At 40.9% G+C, this 19,423-nt stretch overlaps 1 protein-coding gene across 4 annotated transcripts in view; it reads left to right on the top strand.

The window, feature by feature from the left end:
* LOC136631465 (3-beta-hydroxysteroid sulfotransferase-like) overlaps positions 1 to 19,177 on the top strand; it is a 45,832-nt gene extending 26,655 nt beyond the window's left edge. For 2 of the 4 annotated variants that reach the window (XM_066605758.1, XM_066605757.1), the window contains exons 2-8: positions 3,154 to 3,180; positions 7,741 to 7,895; positions 12,207 to 12,415; positions 13,355 to 13,481; positions 17,303 to 17,397; positions 17,973 to 18,153; positions 18,944 to 19,177. In XM_066605758.1, the coding sequence (XP_066461855.1) occupies positions 7,751 to 7,895; positions 12,207 to 12,415; positions 13,355 to 13,481; positions 17,303 to 17,397; positions 17,973 to 18,153; positions 18,944 to 19,047 (861 nt within the window). In that variant the 5' untranslated portion in view covers positions 3,154 to 3,180; positions 7,741 to 7,750 and the 3' untranslated portion in view covers positions 19,048 to 19,177. The remainder of the gene's footprint in view (positions 1 to 3,153; positions 3,181 to 7,740; positions 7,896 to 12,206; positions 12,416 to 13,354; positions 13,482 to 17,302; positions 17,398 to 17,972; positions 18,154 to 18,943) is intronic. The other 2 variants (XM_066605756.1, XM_066605759.1) reach the window with 1 other exon arrangement.
* The last annotated feature ends 246 nt before the right edge of the window (positions 19,178 to 19,423 follow it).

Raw genomic sequence — 19,423 nt, 5'->3', positions numbered from 1 at the left:
TCGATTGTTCACACCAGCTATTCAAGGATCGATATGTTTATATTGGATAGACATCTACTATTACTTCCCCAAGAGTCAACAATTGAAACAATTACCTGGTCTGATCATGCCACAATCTCCTTGACCCTTGCAGAACACCACAACCAACCACCAACATATATTTGGTGTAGTAATGATTCTCTGTTAATTCAAGCGGAACATATAAACAATCTGTAAAAAGATTTAAAGGACTACTTTACTCATAATATATCCCTGTGAACCCTTGTACCTTGTGGAACACTCATAAGGCATATAAAAGAGGTTCTTTTATCAGAATAGGACATCATGTGAAAAAAGGACAATAACCTTAAGGCCTCATGTCCACGGGCAAAATAGGATTTTAAATCCGCAGCGGATCACCCGCATGCGGATCCGCATCCTATAGGGATGCATTGACCACCCGCGGGTAGATAAATACCCGCAGATGGTCAATAAAAGTGAATTTAAAAAAAATGGAGCATGAAAAAAAACGTGACATGCTCCATTTTCGTGCGGGTCTCCCGCGGGGACTCTATTGAAGCCTATGGAAGCCGTCCGGATCCGCAGGAGACCAAAAATAAGAATAACTTACCCGCAGCGGACCGGGCTGATCTTCTCTTCTTCCTGGCCGGATCTTCTTGCTTCGGCCCGGCGGATGTGCCCGGCACATGCGCGCGGCACGCTGCCGGCGTGCCAAGTACATCCGCCGGCCGAAGAAAGAAGATCCGGCCCTGAAGAAGAGAAGACCTTCCCGGTCCGCTGCGGGTAAGTTTATTCTTATTTATTTTTCTTTTCAGCGCTCATGTCCGCGGGGCAGGAGGGACCCGCTACGGATTCTCCATGGAGAATCCGTAGAGGGCCTGATTTTCCCCATGGACTGAGGCCTAAATGATTTACTTATCAAAATAAAGGACCTCATACCTATACATAATATATCATCTACCTAACCACCCCACCAGAAACCTGCTCTGGTTATTTACTATGCATATACTAGGGAATTGATTTGGATCCTTGATGACTCCCTGTTCTGTAGCCTTTGTTAACCCTTACCAGTACTGCATATATTTGAGTACAATGTTGTATTAAAATTTACAGTACTCTAAATAAGCAATAATTAGCTCCCTGCGAGCGGACTTAAGAATGTTACGCACCAGTACTATATTTGTGTCATTTCCTAATAAAAACCCATTGAAACTAAAATAAAGGACTTCATATCACAAAATAAACAGAAGCAAACACCCCAACAGTCAGAAGAGTCCTTTCAATAGAGACATAAGCTTCAAAGTCACTTACTACAATACTATGAGAGGAAATTAAATAGGACTAATGCCCAATAGTATTCTCAAAATAATAAATCTCCGAAGTTATTGGCATCTCATCTTAAAGTTCATCTTGACTCCATTGTGGAGATCTGAAAACCAGAAGCACTGGGTGCATATTGAATACCACTTAAAGATCTATTGTCCTGTTTAAAGCTTTACTCATAATTTCTTTATGGAATTTACCTTTGCCTCCTCACCTCTCTCTGCTGACTTAAACATCTTTAAAAATATGGAAAAAATTCCACAACATAAGAAAACCCCAAAGCTTCCTCCCGAGAGAACATATTACTTTAGACCTGTTTCAATACACCATTCCATATCTGAATATTTCAAAGTTGAGATCATTATGTATTACACTTGCACACTTATTGCAAAAGGAATCTCTTGTCTCATTTGAGCAACTAAAATCTCAATGTCATTTGACCCCACTGGACTAATACAAATACTTGCAAGTACAGCACTTTCTACAAGTACACAAACCACTATTATTTTGTGGCAATTTAATTAATGAATGGCCGAACGCTGCCTGTGATTGGCTGAGTGCTCAGCCAATCAGATGCAGCCCTCCCAGCAGGCGGCGATTTGAAATCCCTGCCTGCCGAAAGAACTTCATTACAGTGACAGGACCCACGCTGCTAGACGCACCTGAGCCCTAGCAGCGGTGGAGAGGTAAGTATAGATTTTTTTTTACATTTTTACTACAACTAGGGATGATTTTCAGGAAAGGTCTTATATTTAAAGCCCTTCCTCAAAAATCACTGCGAGGGGTGCCAGAACCCAAGCGGCTAGACGCGCCGAGCCCTCGGCAGCGGCGTAGGGCTAAGTATAGTTTTTTTTTTCGGGAACCTTACTCGAGTATAAGCCGAGGATGGCTTTTTCAGCATAAAAAATATGCTGAAAAGGTCAGCTTATACTCAAGTATATATGCTATTTGAAAAAAATTGTTGCATGAAACCCATCTTTATTATTGAAATTCTAATATATATAGAAAATCTAGATGTCTTGCAACCAATGTGTATCTGGATGACCGCTGTATATTCTTCTACCTGTGTAAACTCCTTTGCTTTTATCAGTCAGTTGTGAAATCCCAGGATTTATACAAATCATTTCCTTTTGCTTTACCTGGCATTAGACTTATCTATCTACATCTGTTATCTAACTGTTTAAACCAATAGTTGTTATTTTCTTTCTTCCTTACTAACTAAACTACTTAACCTAAGACATGTATTACATGGTTATTGAATGTTTTCTTTTGTACTTCCTTTTACATTATATGTGTTGGTTTATTAACCTTTGTATTGTATCTTATTTTGTCATGAAAAAATTCTAATAAATATTGAAATACAAAAAAAAAAATACGTTCATGCACCATTTTTATGAAAAAAGTAAAACTAATACATTTATGGAAAAATTAGACATTTCTTTAAAAAAAGCACATAAATTGTAATTGAGTAGTTAATATCTACATTATTAATTATACTATTAATTATAGTATCAAAAATCTTGATATTTTTTGATATTGAGTAACACAAGCTTTTTACAGAATGTTGGTTTGGTTACTGATCTTTCATTTCCTTTTAAACATTTAGTCAATTTAATTAATTGCAATATTTACAAGAGATACAGAAGTATTTGAACAGTGACACAATTTTCATAATTTAGCCTCCATATAATGGATTTGCAACAAGCCATCAATATGTTAATAAGATGTAAGGTCTTCAGTTTTAGTTTTAGTTCAAGCAGTTTAATAAAAATATTGCATTTATTTTTATGGAATTACACCAATTTTAAAATAGTCTCTCCTTTTTCACAGGCTCAAAAGTAATTGGACAATTGACTGGTAAGCAGTGTCATAGGCCTCTGTGGCTTGCTTCTCACAATTTCATAAAAATGGAACAAATGCTTCTAGAGTACCACCCATTATAAGTTAGCATTCCTGCAAGTAAGGGTGCATTCAGACGAGCGTGTTTTGGTGCGTGCATACGCACACACAAAAACACGCTTGTATTTACAACACTGCATTCCCTATGGCGTGTGCATATGTCCGTACTTTGCAGGTGTGTGCCTGCAAAGATAGGACATGCGTGCACCATAGGGAATGCACGCATTGTTTTTAATGGAGCCGCGGCTGCTGCCGGCGGCTCCATTGAAAACAATGACCTGCTGGCTCCCTACATTCCTTTTCAGGGAAGGACTTTACATATAAGCCCTTCCCTGAAAAAGAAAGATTTTAGTGTAAAAAAAATTAAAATGCAGGCATTCTCTTCAATAGAGCCGCCTCTGCTGCCGGCGGCTCCATTGAAGACAACGGTCTGCTGGCACCACCAAATTGTTTTTCAGGGAAGAGCTTTACATATAGGCTCTTAACTGAAAAGGAAAAATTTTGGTGAAAAAAAAAGTGCAGTCATTCACTTCAATGGAGCCGCTGCTGCTAGCGGCGGCTCCATTAAAGACAATGGTCTGTGGGCACACCTGAATTCTTTTTCAGGGAAGAGCTTAACATATAGGCTCTTAACTGAAAAGGAAGAATTTTGGTGAAAAAAAAAAAAATGCAGCCATTCACTTCAATGGACCCGCTGCTGCTGGCGGCGGCTCCATTGAAGACAATGGTCTGTGGCACACCTGAATTGTTTTTCAGGGAAGGGCTTTACATATAAGCCCTTCCCTGGAAATCAATTAAAAGTGATTTAAAAAACAAAAAAAATAGATACTCACCTCCCTTCAGCTGCTGGGGCACAGCCGCGTCTTCTCCTGCTGTCCCCTGCACTGTGGTGCTGAACTGCTGATCTATCAGCAGCTGGGGATTTAAAATCCCCGCCTGCTGAAAGAGCTGAATGTAATTGGCTGAGGTGCTCAGCCAATCACAGGCAGCTCTCCCCGAATGAATGACAGGTGAGAGCTGCCTGTGATTTTAAATCCCCGGCTGCTGATAGATCAGCAGTTCAGCAACACAGTGCAGGGGACAGCAGGAGAAGACGCGGCTGTGCCCCGGCAGCTGAAGGGAGGTGAGTACCTATTTTTTAAATTTTTTTTACTATTTTAAAAGGCTTTTCAGGGAAGGGCTTATGAAGCCCTTCCCTGCAAAGCCACTAACAGCTGCCGGGGCTCAGCGGGGACTTCTGCCGCTGTCCCCGGCTCTGTAGCGCTGCAGAGCTATCAGCAGCTGGGGATTTAAAATCCCCTCCTGCTGGTAGCTCTGATTGTGATTGGCTGAAGCAATTCAGCCAACCACAATTAGAGCTACCAGCAGGCAGGGATTTTAAATCCCCAGCTGCTGATAGCTCAGAACTACAGAGCCGGGACAGCGCTAGAAGTCGCGGCTGAGCCCTGGCAGCTGAAGGGAGGTGAGAATTGTTTTTTTTTTTTGCACTACTTTAAATGGCTTTTCAGGGAAGGGCTTATGAAGCCCTTCCCTGAAAAGCCATTGACAGGATGCCGGCAGCAGGATTCTCTACCGCAGCTGTCATGTGTGACAGCTGCGGTTGAGAATTGAAGAATTCCTTTTGCTGCATCTGGCAGATGTAGCAGCAGGGAATTCTTTTAACTAGCGGGGGTGAAGGATCTTCATGCCCGCGGGGGGTCACAGAAGCGGCGGAGAGGTACATTTTTTTAATTCTTTTTTTGTTTTGCACTAAAATGTTTCTTTTTCAGGGAAGGGCTTATATGTAAAGCCCTTCCCTGGAAAAGAATGCAGGGGACCAGCAGAGCATTGTTTTCAATGGAGCCGCAGGCAGCAGCCGCGGCTCCATTGACAACAAGCACGCAGCTGTGTTCACGCGTGCTTTTGCTCATACCTAGGTGCGGACGTATGTACGCACCTAAGTATGCACCAAAACACGCTCGTCTGAACGCACCCTTAATGTCAGACCTTTTTACAGGCCTTGCAGCAATCACTGGGAATATAAGCAAAACAAGAGTCTTCTCCAGAAGCAAAAAAAAAAAGGTCATGTACAGATGGACTGTTTGGGTTGTTTTACCGCTCATCAGTGTTAAGGCCCATTTAGACAAAACGATTATCACTCAAAAGATGTCTTTTGAGCGACTTTTGAGCGATAATCGCTGTGTGCATTTACAGGGCAAGGCGCCTGTATCTGGCAAACGTTGAGTGATCACCTTTCGCTCCAAGCGGGGTATGCAGAAGACAAGCGGGGCCGCTTGTCTTCTGCATCCAGCTGTTCTCTGCTGGGAGTGCTCAGCTGCTATACCGCTAAGCACTCCAAGGGGGTATACAGAACACAGCTGGACCGCTGTGTTCTTCATACCCCGGCTGTTCACGGAGCACTCAGCTGGTATACAGCTGTGCATTCAGTGTGGAGTATGAAGAACACAGCTGGACCACCTGTGATCAGAGAGCAGGGCACAGCTGAAACAATAGTATCAGCTGTATCCCGCTGTGAACTCCCGATAAGGCTGATTGTTGTCTTTCAGCATGCTAAAGGCAACAATGAGAGACGGCTTAACGAAAACTGCACGATGTCAGTGCAGCTAGACGCAATGATTATCACTCAAAAGACGGCTTTTGAGCGAATTTTGAGCGATATTCGTTGTGTCTAAATAGACCTTTAAGTAGATTGCTGGCTTGACTGGGTGATAAGCCAATGATGTGGGTCATGAAGGGTATAATTTCTCCTTAAGGAGAAACTGATAAGGGATAAAAAGCCTAAACAGTCTGCTGTGGTTTCCTTAAAGGGATATTCCCATCTCGGGAATCCTATTTCAATGTGTTGGAAATTACAAAACACTGCACCCACCCATAAGATGATTATTTTTAAAATGCATAATTCTCCAGATATTGCGGTTATTGATTCCTTTGTCTTCTGTTTGTTTACTGCTCATTGCCAGGGAAACTAACCACATCTTCTATGGAAAGACATAGTATGGAACATCCGTAGCTGGCAGCTGGGCTGAGAGCTAGTGCGCATGTGCTCCTGGCGACCAGATTTAGATAAAAGAAGTATGATGGGAATACCACTTCAAGGAATAACTTCATGACATGGGTCAGGAAGGCTGTAATTTCTCCTTAAGGAAGATGCTGGCATCAGGGTTTTGTACACCTCATTAGTGTACAGTAGGTTGTTGGTTTAGCTGGATGAGAGGCCTATGACTTGTGTCAGGAAGGCTATAGATCTCCCTGATCCACTTCATAGATCTCTTGCCCAGCTAAGCCAGCGACCTACTTCACCCTGATGAGGGTAAAAAACCTATATAAAATCTTTCTGTACATGGTTATCATTTTTCCTTTGTGGAGAATATTCTGCCTTTGGCTTATATTTCCAGTCCTTTTTGCAAGGCCTGTGAAAAGGTCTGATATTGCCTTGCTGGAATGCTCCCTTCCAATAGGTGGCACTGTAGAAGTATTGTTCCATCTCTCCCTTTGCATATTTTCTATAGGGGTAGGAATGGCCTTGTAAGTCTCCTAACGCCTTTCAGGTGCTCTCCTTAATTAGAAACTTCCTGAATTATTATTTCCTGGCACGTTACAGAAAAAAAGGTCTGGAGTTGATTCAAAGTATTGAATTTGCATTTGGTAGCTTTTTATGGGAACTATCAATATGTGGTCCAAAGAGTGCTTAATGCAAGTGAAGGAGGACATAATTGAGCTGAAAAAATTAAACTATGAGAGAGATAGCAGAAATTTTAAGAGCAGCCAAAGCTTATAAAGAAGGAGCTTTTCACTTATTGAAGAAAAACTGAAGGCAGAACGACCCACAAACAGCAGCTGAAGGCAGCTGCAGTAAAGATAGAGCATCTCAAGGGAATACCGTAATATTGGCATTTGGTGGTGACCGTGTGTTCCAAACTTTAGGCAGCTATAGACTGCCAAGTATTTACACCCAGGTATTAAAAAACCCTATATTTAAGATTATTATTTTAGTTTGTCCCATTACTTTTGAGCCTGTGAAAAGGAAGGGGGTCTATGTAAAAAATGGCTGTAATTTCTAAACAGTTAATGCAATAGTTTTACAAATCCCTTCAATTAAAGCTGAATGGCTATATTTCAATCACATATTAACCCTTTCCAATCCACTGTCTGACCTCTGAAGACATTATGATTTAAGGCTGTACAGCTCCGATGTTGGAAGACGCCCGTCGGGGTTCTCTTACTGTATATTGCCAGCCCCTCTGCTGTTGGAGCCTATCCAACGTGTCACCTCATGCAGTACTTGCTTTAGCCAGCATATAGCGCTGTTGTGTAACGGCAGAAAAAGAGTAAGCCCCCTAGGAAAACCAAGATTCAAATTGGATTGGAAAGGGTTAATGGCTTTATTTCATCCATTGTGGTGGTGTACAGAAGCTAAATCATGAAAATTGTGTCACCGCCCCAATACTTTTAGACCCAACTGGGCCTTAATGTTGCTTTTTAGCTTTTAACTTTAAATATTTCTTATTTCCTGCCAAGTCTTTTCATCATGATGGAAGCTGGAAGACAATACATAGAGTTTGAACACATAAGAGTACCTGCAGCTGTGCATACAATGGAAAGTTTTAACTATGCATGGAAAGAATTTGAAACCCGTGATGATGATGTTTTTAATGTAACATATCCCAAATCAGGTAACTAATTGATTTGTAAAATTGTCAACAAAATACTCTAAATGCATCATTATATTATTTATTTTAAAGCTCCATTTATTCCATAATTCCAGGACGTTGTACGAATGAAATCAGAGGTTCAAATACATTATATACAGTATGTATGGAAACAATAGGAACAATAAACATCTACCAAATGACTAACAAACTGGTACAGAGGGAGAGAAGGCCCTGCCTGCTTACAATCTACAAGAGCGGGAGAAGGAGATAGTAGGTGAGGGAAGAAGGTACTCATGTTGTGGTGGCAGCAGGGTTACTATAGGTTGTAAGCTTTTCTAAAAAAGTGGGTTTTCGGGTTCCTTTGAAGTTTTCCAAGGTGGTGAAGAGTCGGATGTGTTGGCGTAGCAAATTCCAGAACATAGGTGATGCTCAGGAGAAATATTAGAGACAATTATGCGAGGAACAGACTAGGAGAGAGCAGAGAAGAAGGTCTTGCAAGGATTGTTTGTGCGGAGGTATTGGGATACTGGAGCAGAGATTTATGGAAAGGACAGATTGTGGACAGCCTAGTATGTTATTGATAACATATTGAATTGGACTCCCCAGATGATGGGTAACCAGTGAATGAAGAGGTAGAAGGATAATGAGTGGAGAGGTGAATTAGCTGAACAGCAGGGTTCAGAATTGGATGGAAGGTTACAGGAAAGTATATTGCAGAATTCTAGATGAGAGAGGATGAGGACATGCACTGGCATTTATGTTGACTCAGGTTGAGAAAAGATTGTATCCGAGAGATGTTTTTAAGCTGGAGGTGGCATTTAGACTTTTAAAAGGGTGTTCCCACCATAGATGTGTATGATATATCTACTGCATATACCAGTAAAGAAAGGTTTCCATTTTAAAAATGTATGGCATATCCTCGGAATACGCCATAAATGCCTGCACCTATCTCCAGAACAGGGGTCCCTCAATCCCAGCCCCATCTGGTTCTGTGGATATGCCATAAATGTCTAAGGTAGGAATTCCTGTTTAATGTTTGGTTAGTGAGGTAGCTTCCTTGATGGCTACACCTATTAGAAGAAAGAAGTCCACTGATCCCATTTTAACAGGCGGGATGGAGCCTGGGAGGGGAGTGCCACCATAATTACAGACCATACACAAACCTTTTGTATAGTCTGAAGTATTATGTTTCACCACTCTCTGCTGCCCCTTCCAGGGTCCAAGTTTTTTGTCAATTTGTGATTTTGTCTTAAGTATAAAGCTGTTGCTTACATACTTGAAATTTAAGTTATAATGGCTCTCTAACACTGATATGAATGGGGCTTTACTGTGTATAAATACAAATATCTGTCGAGTGATTTTATATACTCAAGCTTGCACACATGACTGAGCAATGGAACTATGGAATATTGCCCATTCAGATAAAGGTCACCATTGGCACTATTGATCTTTTCTGTACTTTCAAAGTAGCAGCTCCACACCTCAGACTTTAAAAACAGATTTAGCAAAATTAGAGAATCTGAGGCACAGTAAATGAAATTTTACTTATTGAACTCAGAAATACACATAACAGTACAACAACATCTGTGCACTTTGATTTTTTTTTCCTTTTAAGGGTGGACACCCACTGGCGTTTTTTTCTCCACTGCGATGCGAGACTAAAGTTAAAGTCTCGCATCGCAGTGCGAGAAAAAAATCGGCATGACCCAAGGATATCGGCAGAGTTTTCTCGTGTTCTCGCAGCGCAAGAGAGAAAATATCGCAAGTGTGCGTCCACCCTAATATGGACCTTTCTGTAGTGATGTAATGAAGCTAGGACGTGCTAGGGCGAAGGCTTGGCACTTTTTATGGCAGCCAGGATATAACAGGGTACAAGTTTTGACATGCAGAGGGCTGTGGACACCGACTGGCCAGTTTCCAAAGCAATTATCCAATCACATGCTCATATTTGTCACTAGTAGAGATGAGCGAGCGTACTCGGAAAAGCACTACTCGCTCGAGTAATTTGCTTTATCCGAGTATCGCTGTGCTCGTCCCTGAAGATTCGGGTGCCGCTGCGGCTGACAGGTGAGTCACAGCGGGGAGCAGGGGAGAGCGGGCGGGAGAGAGGGAGAGAAAGATCTCCCCTCCGTTCCTCCCCGCTCTCCCCTGCAGCTCCCTGCTCCGTGCCGGCACCCGAATCTTCAGGGACGAGCACAGCGATACTCGGATAAAGCAAATTACTCGAGCGAGTAGTGCTTTTCCGAGTATGCTCGCTCATCTCTAGTCACTAGCATTGTAATGATATGATTGCCTGTGCGTCACACCCACTACTAAAGACTAGTAGTTAGTGAGACGTATGGGTGATCACATGACCACAATGACAGCATTGCCATGTGATTTGTATTGTTCATATATTGAAAAAGAGTAGAACTCAAAATAGGATAATGCTTTTTTAAGGGATGTCTCTGCATGCCCAACTCCCAATCTGCTGTTCCTCTAGTGACAGTCTCTACAAGTAGGCAGATTAGTTTGACTCTCTCACACCCTCCCAGAGGCTCCTCCCAGTACTATCGCTCCCAGAAGCATAACCAAAAGATTTGAAAAATGGAACAATAAATAAACAACAACAGTGCAAGCCCTTTTATTACAGTAACTTAGCAATTGTAGACTTTTTCCAAAATATGACACTGGGCCCATAGAGGTAACTCCCATATCAATGCAATTTATAATGTATAATTGAATTAAATATTCAAAATCTGGAAAAGGTTAAATATTTAAAATGGATTTATAAAAGCCTGGAGTTTTTAACCCCTTAACAACTTGCCCTATTTTGGCATTGAGGATGCAACGATTTTGGGGGGATTTTCATCTCCACTTTTCAAAAGCCATAACTTTTTTTATTTTTCTGTCGGCGCGGCTATATAAGCACTTGTTTTTGTATAGTGAATTGTAGTTTTTATTGGTGCCATTTTTGGGTGCATAGACTATATTGTAAAATATTATTAATTTTTTTATGATTGCAGGGAGAGAAAAAAACATTAATTCTGCCATTGTTTTTTTTTTCTGTTAATCATGCAGTATAAATGACACAATATGTTTTTCCTGCAGGTTGGTATGATTACAACAAGACCAAAATTCTTAACTTTTTTTTAGCTTTTCTGCAATAAAAACCCTTTTTTTGGAAATTATTTGTTTTTCTAAATCGTTGCATTCAAAGTCCTATAACTTTTTTATTTTTTCATGGATGGTGCTCTGGGAGGGCTTGTGTTTTGTGCAACGAGCTGTAGTTTTATGGGTACCAATTTGTAGTACATACGGCTTTTTTGATAACTTTTATTGCTTTTTTGGGAAGCAAAATGAAAAATATAAGCATAAAATAGGTTTTTTTTATGATTTTTGATGCGCAGGTTAAAAAGTGTGTTCAATTTGTTGTGCGAGTTGTTACGGATATGACAATGCCAAATATGTGGGATTTAAAATTTAAATTTTTAAAAAAAAATACTAATAGGGGGAAAAGTACAAAAAAGGGTTTTTTTCATTTTTGCATTTTGACACTGTTTTGATCTTTTTTTTACACTATTTGCGTCCTTGTGTGGGGACTTGCCCATAGCACCTATGATCGCTGTGATAAAGCATTGCAGGACTTATGTCCTGCAGTGCCATATTGCTTGTTATAGCGATCATGGGCACTGGCAATGCAGGACGCCTGTATCTGGTATCTTGTTGCCATGGCAACCCATTGGGCTCTCCTTGATAACATTGCAAGAGTCCAATTACATCACAGAGGGAGTGCACTCTCTCTGTAAACCCTTTACATGCCGCGATCTACATAGATCATGGCATATAAGGGGTTAGCAGCGGGGGCCGCTGTCCTGATGCATGCCCGCTGTTGCAGCGGGAGGCCGGCTATCGCTGACAGCCGGCTCCCACTGCCGGATAGCGCGGGATCTCTTTTGAACTTGCACTATCCTCAGGGCGTAACTGTACATCCTGTTGCTCTAAGTACCACCCTGCCAAGACGTACAGTAATGCCCTGTGGCGTTAAGGGGTTGAAGAGCTAGATTTTTCCTTCCCCTACTGCTGGGGTTTTTTAGTTTAGAGAAAAAACGTCTGAGAGGTGACCTACTAACTATGTATAAATATATCAGGAGTTAATTCAGAGATCTCTCCCATCATCTACTCATACCCAGGACGCAGGCTGTAACTAGGGGGTATCCTCTATGTCTAGAAGAAAGAAGGTTTCTACCCAAAGGGGGATCTTTACTGTAAGAGCAGTGAGACTATGGAACCCTCTGCTTCTCCCTTTCATGCTCCCAAGAATAATGATTTACTATACGTATTGTGTTATAGGTACTACATGGCTACAAGAAATCCTCTCTCTCATCTACAGCAATGGTGATCCTACACCAGTAAAAACAGCTTTTAGCTGGGATCGTGTTCCTTGGATTGAACAGCATGGTGGACGAACCCAACTTGAAAATAGACCATCCCCTCGACTTATCACAACACATCTTCCTTTCCATCTGTTTACCCAGTCATTCTTCAAGACCAAAGCCAAGGTTTGTTGTATCGTATCTATAGGATTACTTGGTTTCTCTCACTGAGAACAATCACGCTTTGTAAAAGGTGCTGTGGTGATATGGATGTACAAAGTGAATATTATTTTTCATTTTCTGCAATTCTTGATACCCCTTCTAAATACACGCTAATGATTTTCTAAAACATTTTCTTTGTATGAAAATATTGGAGGGAAAGCAGAAAATCCACTAAGTATAAATGAGTGAAACTTTTTTCTTTTAGTTGGCATTTCTACAAGTGAATTTTCCACATATAAAGCCAAAGACAACATAAGTGTAAAACTATGTGCTGTGTCTGCAAAAAATATGCATTTTTGTAATCCGTGTGTAGCTCCTTAATTATGCCATCTGTATCTGGTCCATGTGGCTATCATCTGATTTTCATTTCACTAAAAAAATGAAACAGGCACAATTTTTGCATCCACATTGGCTTGAATAGGCGAGTCTCATCTGCATATCAGATCAGATTAACGTATGGTGTGTTTTATTTCATATAATCTGTATGTCTGTGTGGAAAAAAAAACATGTATGATTTGGCAGATTGACTACTATGAGTGCTGTCCAAGTCTAGTCCATTGTAGACTTGAACAGCAGAGAGACTGAAAATAGTCTTGTGTGCCTATGGCCTAAGTGACAATGAAGGTTAAAATGATCTAATACTGTTTCATTTTTTCTATATGTGGACAATATGGTTTCATAGCAGAAAATTTGTCATTTGGCAATTTTCTGGCTAAGTGCGTTTTAACTAATTTGCATATATTTATTCCCAAGCATTAAGAATAATCTTTTGTGTATTTTTGGTCCATATCAGCAAAAATTGTGCCCTTTTTAGATACTCTATATATTTCCTTTAAATAAAACAGTAACTATTCATTTGCTTTATATGTAAGAATTTCTACATTTTATGTTTTTGTATATTAGGTAATCTATACAATACGGAATCCAAAAGACGTTTGTGTGTCTCTTTACTACTTCTCTAGAATGGTACAATTTATGGAATACAGGGATGACTTCCAAGATTTTGTCTCTTTATTTCTAAGTAAAGACAGTGAGTATTTGTTGAATTGATGCTAAATACTGAACAATCAGTTTTTAATTTCCAATCTCCAGCTTGTATTATTTGCTTTGAACTTCCATAATCCTGATATATATAGCCTTAACTCTGTCTGCTTCTACTATCTTTATCGACACAAATACCTAGGCCTGAGTAGAACTACCAGGGTAGCAGGCATGACAGCTTCTAGTTGGCTCAACAGTACCTCCATTTGGGAGTGTGGTGCAGTTCATGATCAATGAGAATAATGAAAGGAGTGAAACTCCACAGTGGAAAATCGAATGCAGAATAATAAAATGGTGATATAGGTGTTCTAAAAACCATTATGGAATCACTTCTATGACTTAGGATGCTTTTAAACGTGGTAAAATATTCTGTCACAGAAATAGCTGCACCAAAATCCACAGGATTTCACTATTGCAAATTCCACATCAAATTCCAATGTTAGACATGCAGATTTTGGTGCACATTTTTCCGTGGTAGTATGTTTACATGGGGCTGAAATGTTGTGGAATGTCTGCAGCAGACATTCCGCAGCACTTTCACATTCTAAGGGCTCGTTCACACAAGCGCTGTGGGCGCACAGTATAGGCGTGTGCAAAGATCACGGCTATACTGCATTAAAGAGCAAATGAACGGGTTAATTCCAGCTATTTGAAGTAGCCCGTTCACACGATACAAGGTGCGTGGTGCATGCTTTCCAGCTCCCATAGGAGTCTATGGAAAGCATGCACCAAAGATAGGACAAGTCCTATTCTTGTATGCACCACGGAGCTTATATGCGGCCTTGCAGTCGCATGTCTTATCTTTGTTAGGGCATCTAACATTCTTTCATGTAAACGCTTTTATAGGAAACCATTGGTTCCTATAGAAGCGCTTTCTGTGTGTCTATGCTGCGCACCCATGTTGCTCATGTGAACAAGCCCTAAAGCAGTGTCAAAATCAGCTAAGTACCACAGCTGATTTTAAAAGGTACAGCGCTCACATCCAAAATCTTTAGCTGTTAGCGCTTCCTTCACCAGGCACCCGGCAGCCTGTACTAAGCGCAACACCAGGTGCTGCAGAATTTCTGTACCCCCTCCCCCTACCCCGTGTAAACAGAACATTAAAGGGGTTGACCACTTTAAATATAAAACATCTACAGTCCTCCAGACAATAAATAAAGCTAAAAAGAACTTGTTTTAAGCTAAATTAACTGTTTATATTTAATTTCCATCACCCCTATACCTCAGCATGCTTCTGTGGTGGTTATCCAGCAGCCTTGTGCTGATGGGACTTCAGGAAAAGTGAAAGTATAAATCTCAACATGCATCCCTGCAACTGTCTCCATAGTTACAGACACTTCGCCACCCTTCTGTTCTGTTGTGGACACAGTGGCTGCACCATCCTCTACCATATGTACCGCTAGTTGTTCCCCCAAAAGTATTAAAAAAATGGATGCTTCTACTTCTGTATGAAAATAAAGTCAAGCCCAAAAATACAATCAGTATGTACATATAGATACATGTACATGTTGCACATGTTATTACATACATATACGTAGATATCTATATGTACACTACACGTTACACACAATAAGACACTTTTTGCAGAAAAGAAGACCAAAATTTTCATGTTCTTAAGGCAACTCTGAAATATCTTAACAATTATTCTCACAAAAAAGGTATCTCATTTTTTATAATACCTTTGGCTCTAAAACCATCTTAACTAATATAATTCCTTTACTCAACTGGGAATGGGATCTGAAAATGGACATCTCCCAGAACCAATTGAAACCCGTGTTCTCTATCCTGTATAAATCCTTCAAATGTACTTCATTCTTTACGACCACTCTGCAATGGTGGTATACTCCAATTAAGCTTCATCAGCTATTCCCAACTAATTCTCCTCTCTATTGGAGAAACTAAAGTACCCCAGGCTCTGTACTTGATAAAGACCCTCGGATGGAGGGTTGAAACGTTGTTGTTGTGGGCACAATAAAGATTTGATCTTTGATTTAACCCCCGGAGTGCTGCTCTCATACATAGGGCTTAGTCACACGGGCGTTTATTGCCGCGATTTGCGCATGCGCAGCGCTCCGGCGACTTTTTAAAACCATTGCTTTGCAATGGTATCGGACACATGAGCGCTTTTTATGCGCTCGTCCGATAAATTAGAGAACAGAAATCGCAGATCGCACCTATCTGCGATCTGCGATTCCTGTTCTCTTCTCTATATGCGCTCAACGGGGCCGGCGGCAGCAGCGCCGACCCCATTGAGAACATATAGAAGACAAATCATTCTTCTCTGCCACAGCTGGAACAGCTGTGGCAGAGAAGAACGATGTTTGCCCATTGAATTCAATGGAGCGGCAATACAGCCGCTCCATTGAAAGCAATGGGCTGCCGGCGTGCGCGGGGTTAATTGTCGGGAAGGGGTTAAATATATAACCCCTTACCTGCAATGCATCCTTAAATGTGAAAAAATTAAAAAAAAGGATGTTCTCACCTGCTCCCGGCAGCTGGAGATCCCGGCGGTCGGCCTGCAGTGGGTGTGAAGGAGGTGTGACTCAGGCTTGCCCCTGATTGGCTCAGCCTGAGCCAATCAGAGGCTGAGCTCAGTCACACCCATTCATGAATTCATGAATGGGTGTGACTGAGACTTGCTTCTGATTGGCTCAGCGCTGAGCCAATCAGGGGCAAGCCTGAGTCACACCTCCTTCACACCCACTGCAGGCCGACCGCCGGGATCTCCAGCTGCCGGGAGCAGGTGAGTACATCCTTTTTTTTTATTTTTTCACATTTAAGGATGCATTGCAGGTAAGGGGTTATATATTTAACCCCTTCCCGACAATTAACCCCGCGCACGCCCGCAGCGCTTGCATTCAATGGAGCCGCTGTATTGCCGGCTCCATTGAATGCAATGCGCTGGACAGCTCCGGCCCGTTTCTAATGAAACGCGGCTAGGAGCAGATTTTCGGGCGATTTTTGGGCCGATTTTTCGGCGCCGGTCACGCGATTTGCGCATGCGCATCCGTCATGCGATGCGCAAATCGCGTGAAAAAACGCCCGTGTGACTAAGGCCATACTCTGTTGCGGAAACTTCGATCCAGGATCTCTGATGAGCGTGCACCATCTGGTGAGGATTGTCTTCCCTTCATTTTCAAGGTGAAGTGTGTGCTGTGATCTATCAGTTCTATTTTGATTCCAGGCTCTGTACTCCATATCCTTTGGGAGTGTTTTCAGCTACAACTAAACTTATAATCCAAATGGTGACCAAACTAAACCTGGCTCTCCAACCTGAAATGGCCGTACTTCCTCAATCCAGAGTTTCTCCTAAATCCCTCTGTCTTGACCAATCATAGCCCTCACCCATTTTGTACATTAGTTGCTCACCTATGAACCTGCTCAAGGTCTGATATGTCCTTTTTGAGTATTGGTCTCCAAAGCTGTACACAATATGCCATGTGCGGTCTGACCACATATAATGCCTTTGTAGCATCACCAATTCAAGGTAGCTTCAATGGAAGCTGTACTTACAATACCAACCTAAACCGCTGTACTATGAACAGAGCTGTCTGCTTCCAGATATGTCCACAATGACAGTGGGCCCAGCGAAGAGCTGATCAGTGGGAATCTCAAGCGATGACAAGAAAAGCCCAGTACAATCTCTTTATTGAGGTTCAACCTTTAGAGTGGGCATTGATCAATTTTATAACTATCTGAAGTTTAATTTCTCTTGTGTCAGCTTTAAAACGGCCTTCAATAAAAATCAAAAAGGTCCGGCTAAGTGTTGTTTCTAATTGTCTGTGCATGTGTTTGTTCTTTCTTCTGTAGTCATGTTTGGTCGCTGGTTTGAGCATGTAAAGGGATGGCTAACAATGAAAGATAACCCAAACTTTCTTATTCTGTCATATGAAGACATGCTTAAGGTATGCACATCTAATACAATTTTGGAATCCACTGTATGTTATGAAGCACTATACTGTATTACACCAGAATTGACAACTGTGCATAATGAGTTGGAAATCTCAGATTATCCACAGAAAGACAAAAACTACCATTCAACAGCATTGTCTAATTTGCTTTAGCATGAGAAAAGTCATTTTGATCCCTTACAGGACATTTCCATATTTTTCTAAAGTAATCATGTCACTTTCTCATAAGGGAGATTCTTAATGCCTCCTACATAGTAAATATGCCATATTATACACTCCCTAAAATGACCTGAGATAGGCATATTTCACATGAGTGTAATACAGGGGTATAACTGCATCATAGCTTTTTTATAATGCTCTTTGTTTGGGTGATCAGATCCGTGATATGGCCAGGATTTGTGGCCATAATATGGGCCCAAAAATGTGCTTGTATTATGCTTGTGTGATATTGACCTTTAGCATAGACAGTAGTCTTGTAAGTGTTGACCTATGCAGATTTAATATATAATTATGATTTTTTTTTTTTTTAATACTAAAAATTGCTGATTAACATTTTTTTTTTGTTCTAGGATTTAAGGAGCAATGTTATTAAAATTTGTAAATTCCTCGCAAGAGAACTGGATGATGCTGCCATAGATTCTGTAGTAGAACATTCTTCTTTCCAAGCAATGAAAAACAACCCTATGTCCAACTATTCTGTTGTGCCTAATGATATTTTTGACAAAAAATATGGAACATTTCACAGAAAAGGTAGAGTATGTGGCAAGAAAAATGATCAAAATAGGTGCAGACTAGTGCATGCTTTCAAAAAAGATGGTCTGTCTCTTAATGCACAGTTATGTGCAGTCTGCTGCCAGACCACAGCCAGTCCATTCTGCTAATTAAAAGGAAAATTGACAATCCAAGTAATTTAGAATTATTGTGAAGACTCTTGCACCATATTAAGTCTTCTGAGTAATTGGAGGCATACTTTAGTGGGTGAATACAGAAACATACAGTAAAGTCTACGAGATAAGTACATATGGAAACATAGCAATAAACTCCAAGCTTTGGCAAGAATTCCAAATGTTTCCTAAGCGGAGTCAATAAAAGTGGGTGTAGAGTGAGAGTTCTAGGGTTCTAAGCATAGTTAAATGCAAGAAAATGTCATGCCAAAGATCTGAAATATCAAAATAATTGTGGAGATATAGAGGGTTATTACAAATTACCTCCCTGATTTGAAATACTCATAACTCACGTTTATAGACATTCAGATACATAAATTTGATACCAATGGAGTGTTCGCACTTACTGGATTTTCTCTGGATTGTCCACAGCAGAAAGATCTGTATCAAATGGATTTTGATGTGGATTTTGGTGCATATTCACAGTGGATTTCACCTTTTCCAATGGAAAGGGGGGGGGGATCCATTAGACATAGAAAATTTATGGACAGCAAATCATTTGATTGCCAATAAAAGTAAAGACCATACCTACCTATTACACTCCAGGAAATTCATATACTCTTACATATTAACAAAATCATTCTTTTTTCCTGTAGGTGTAGCTGGAGATCATAAGAATCATTTTACTCCTGCTCAAGAAGAGGAATTTGAAAAGATTTACAAGGATTGTATGAAAGACGTCAACATTTCCTTTACATGAAGTTGAAGAGAATAATACTGGATTAAGATATTTCTATTGCACATTGTGACTCCTACGTTAAGAAACACTCGAAAAGACTATTAGGTCTATATAATGAATATGGGTGAGCGAGTATTACTTGTTCACAATAGCTTGGATGAAATAAATTTTCAAAAAAATGATTGTATAAAGTTTATTTTCCCACTAATATGTTTCACACTAAGGCCTCAGTCACACGGGCGCATCGGCACCCGTACACCGGCGCCGATGCGCCTGTGTGACTGCAGGAAGGAGACAGACGTACCTGCAGACAGCCGTCTCTCTGCAGCGCCGGAGGAAAGAACACATGACCAGCAATGAAGCCGGTCACATGTTCTTTCCTCCAGCGCTACAGAGA

Source organism: Eleutherodactylus coqui, chromosome 6, assembly GCF_035609145.1.
Source record: "Eleutherodactylus coqui strain aEleCoq1 chromosome 6, aEleCoq1.hap1, whole genome shotgun sequence".
Lineage (NCBI taxonomy): Eukaryota > Metazoa > Chordata > Amphibia > Anura > Eleutherodactylidae > Eleutherodactylus > Eleutherodactylus coqui.
The sequence above is the reverse complement of the archived record's forward strand: the minus strand, read 5'-3'. Positions and strand labels throughout refer to the sequence as shown.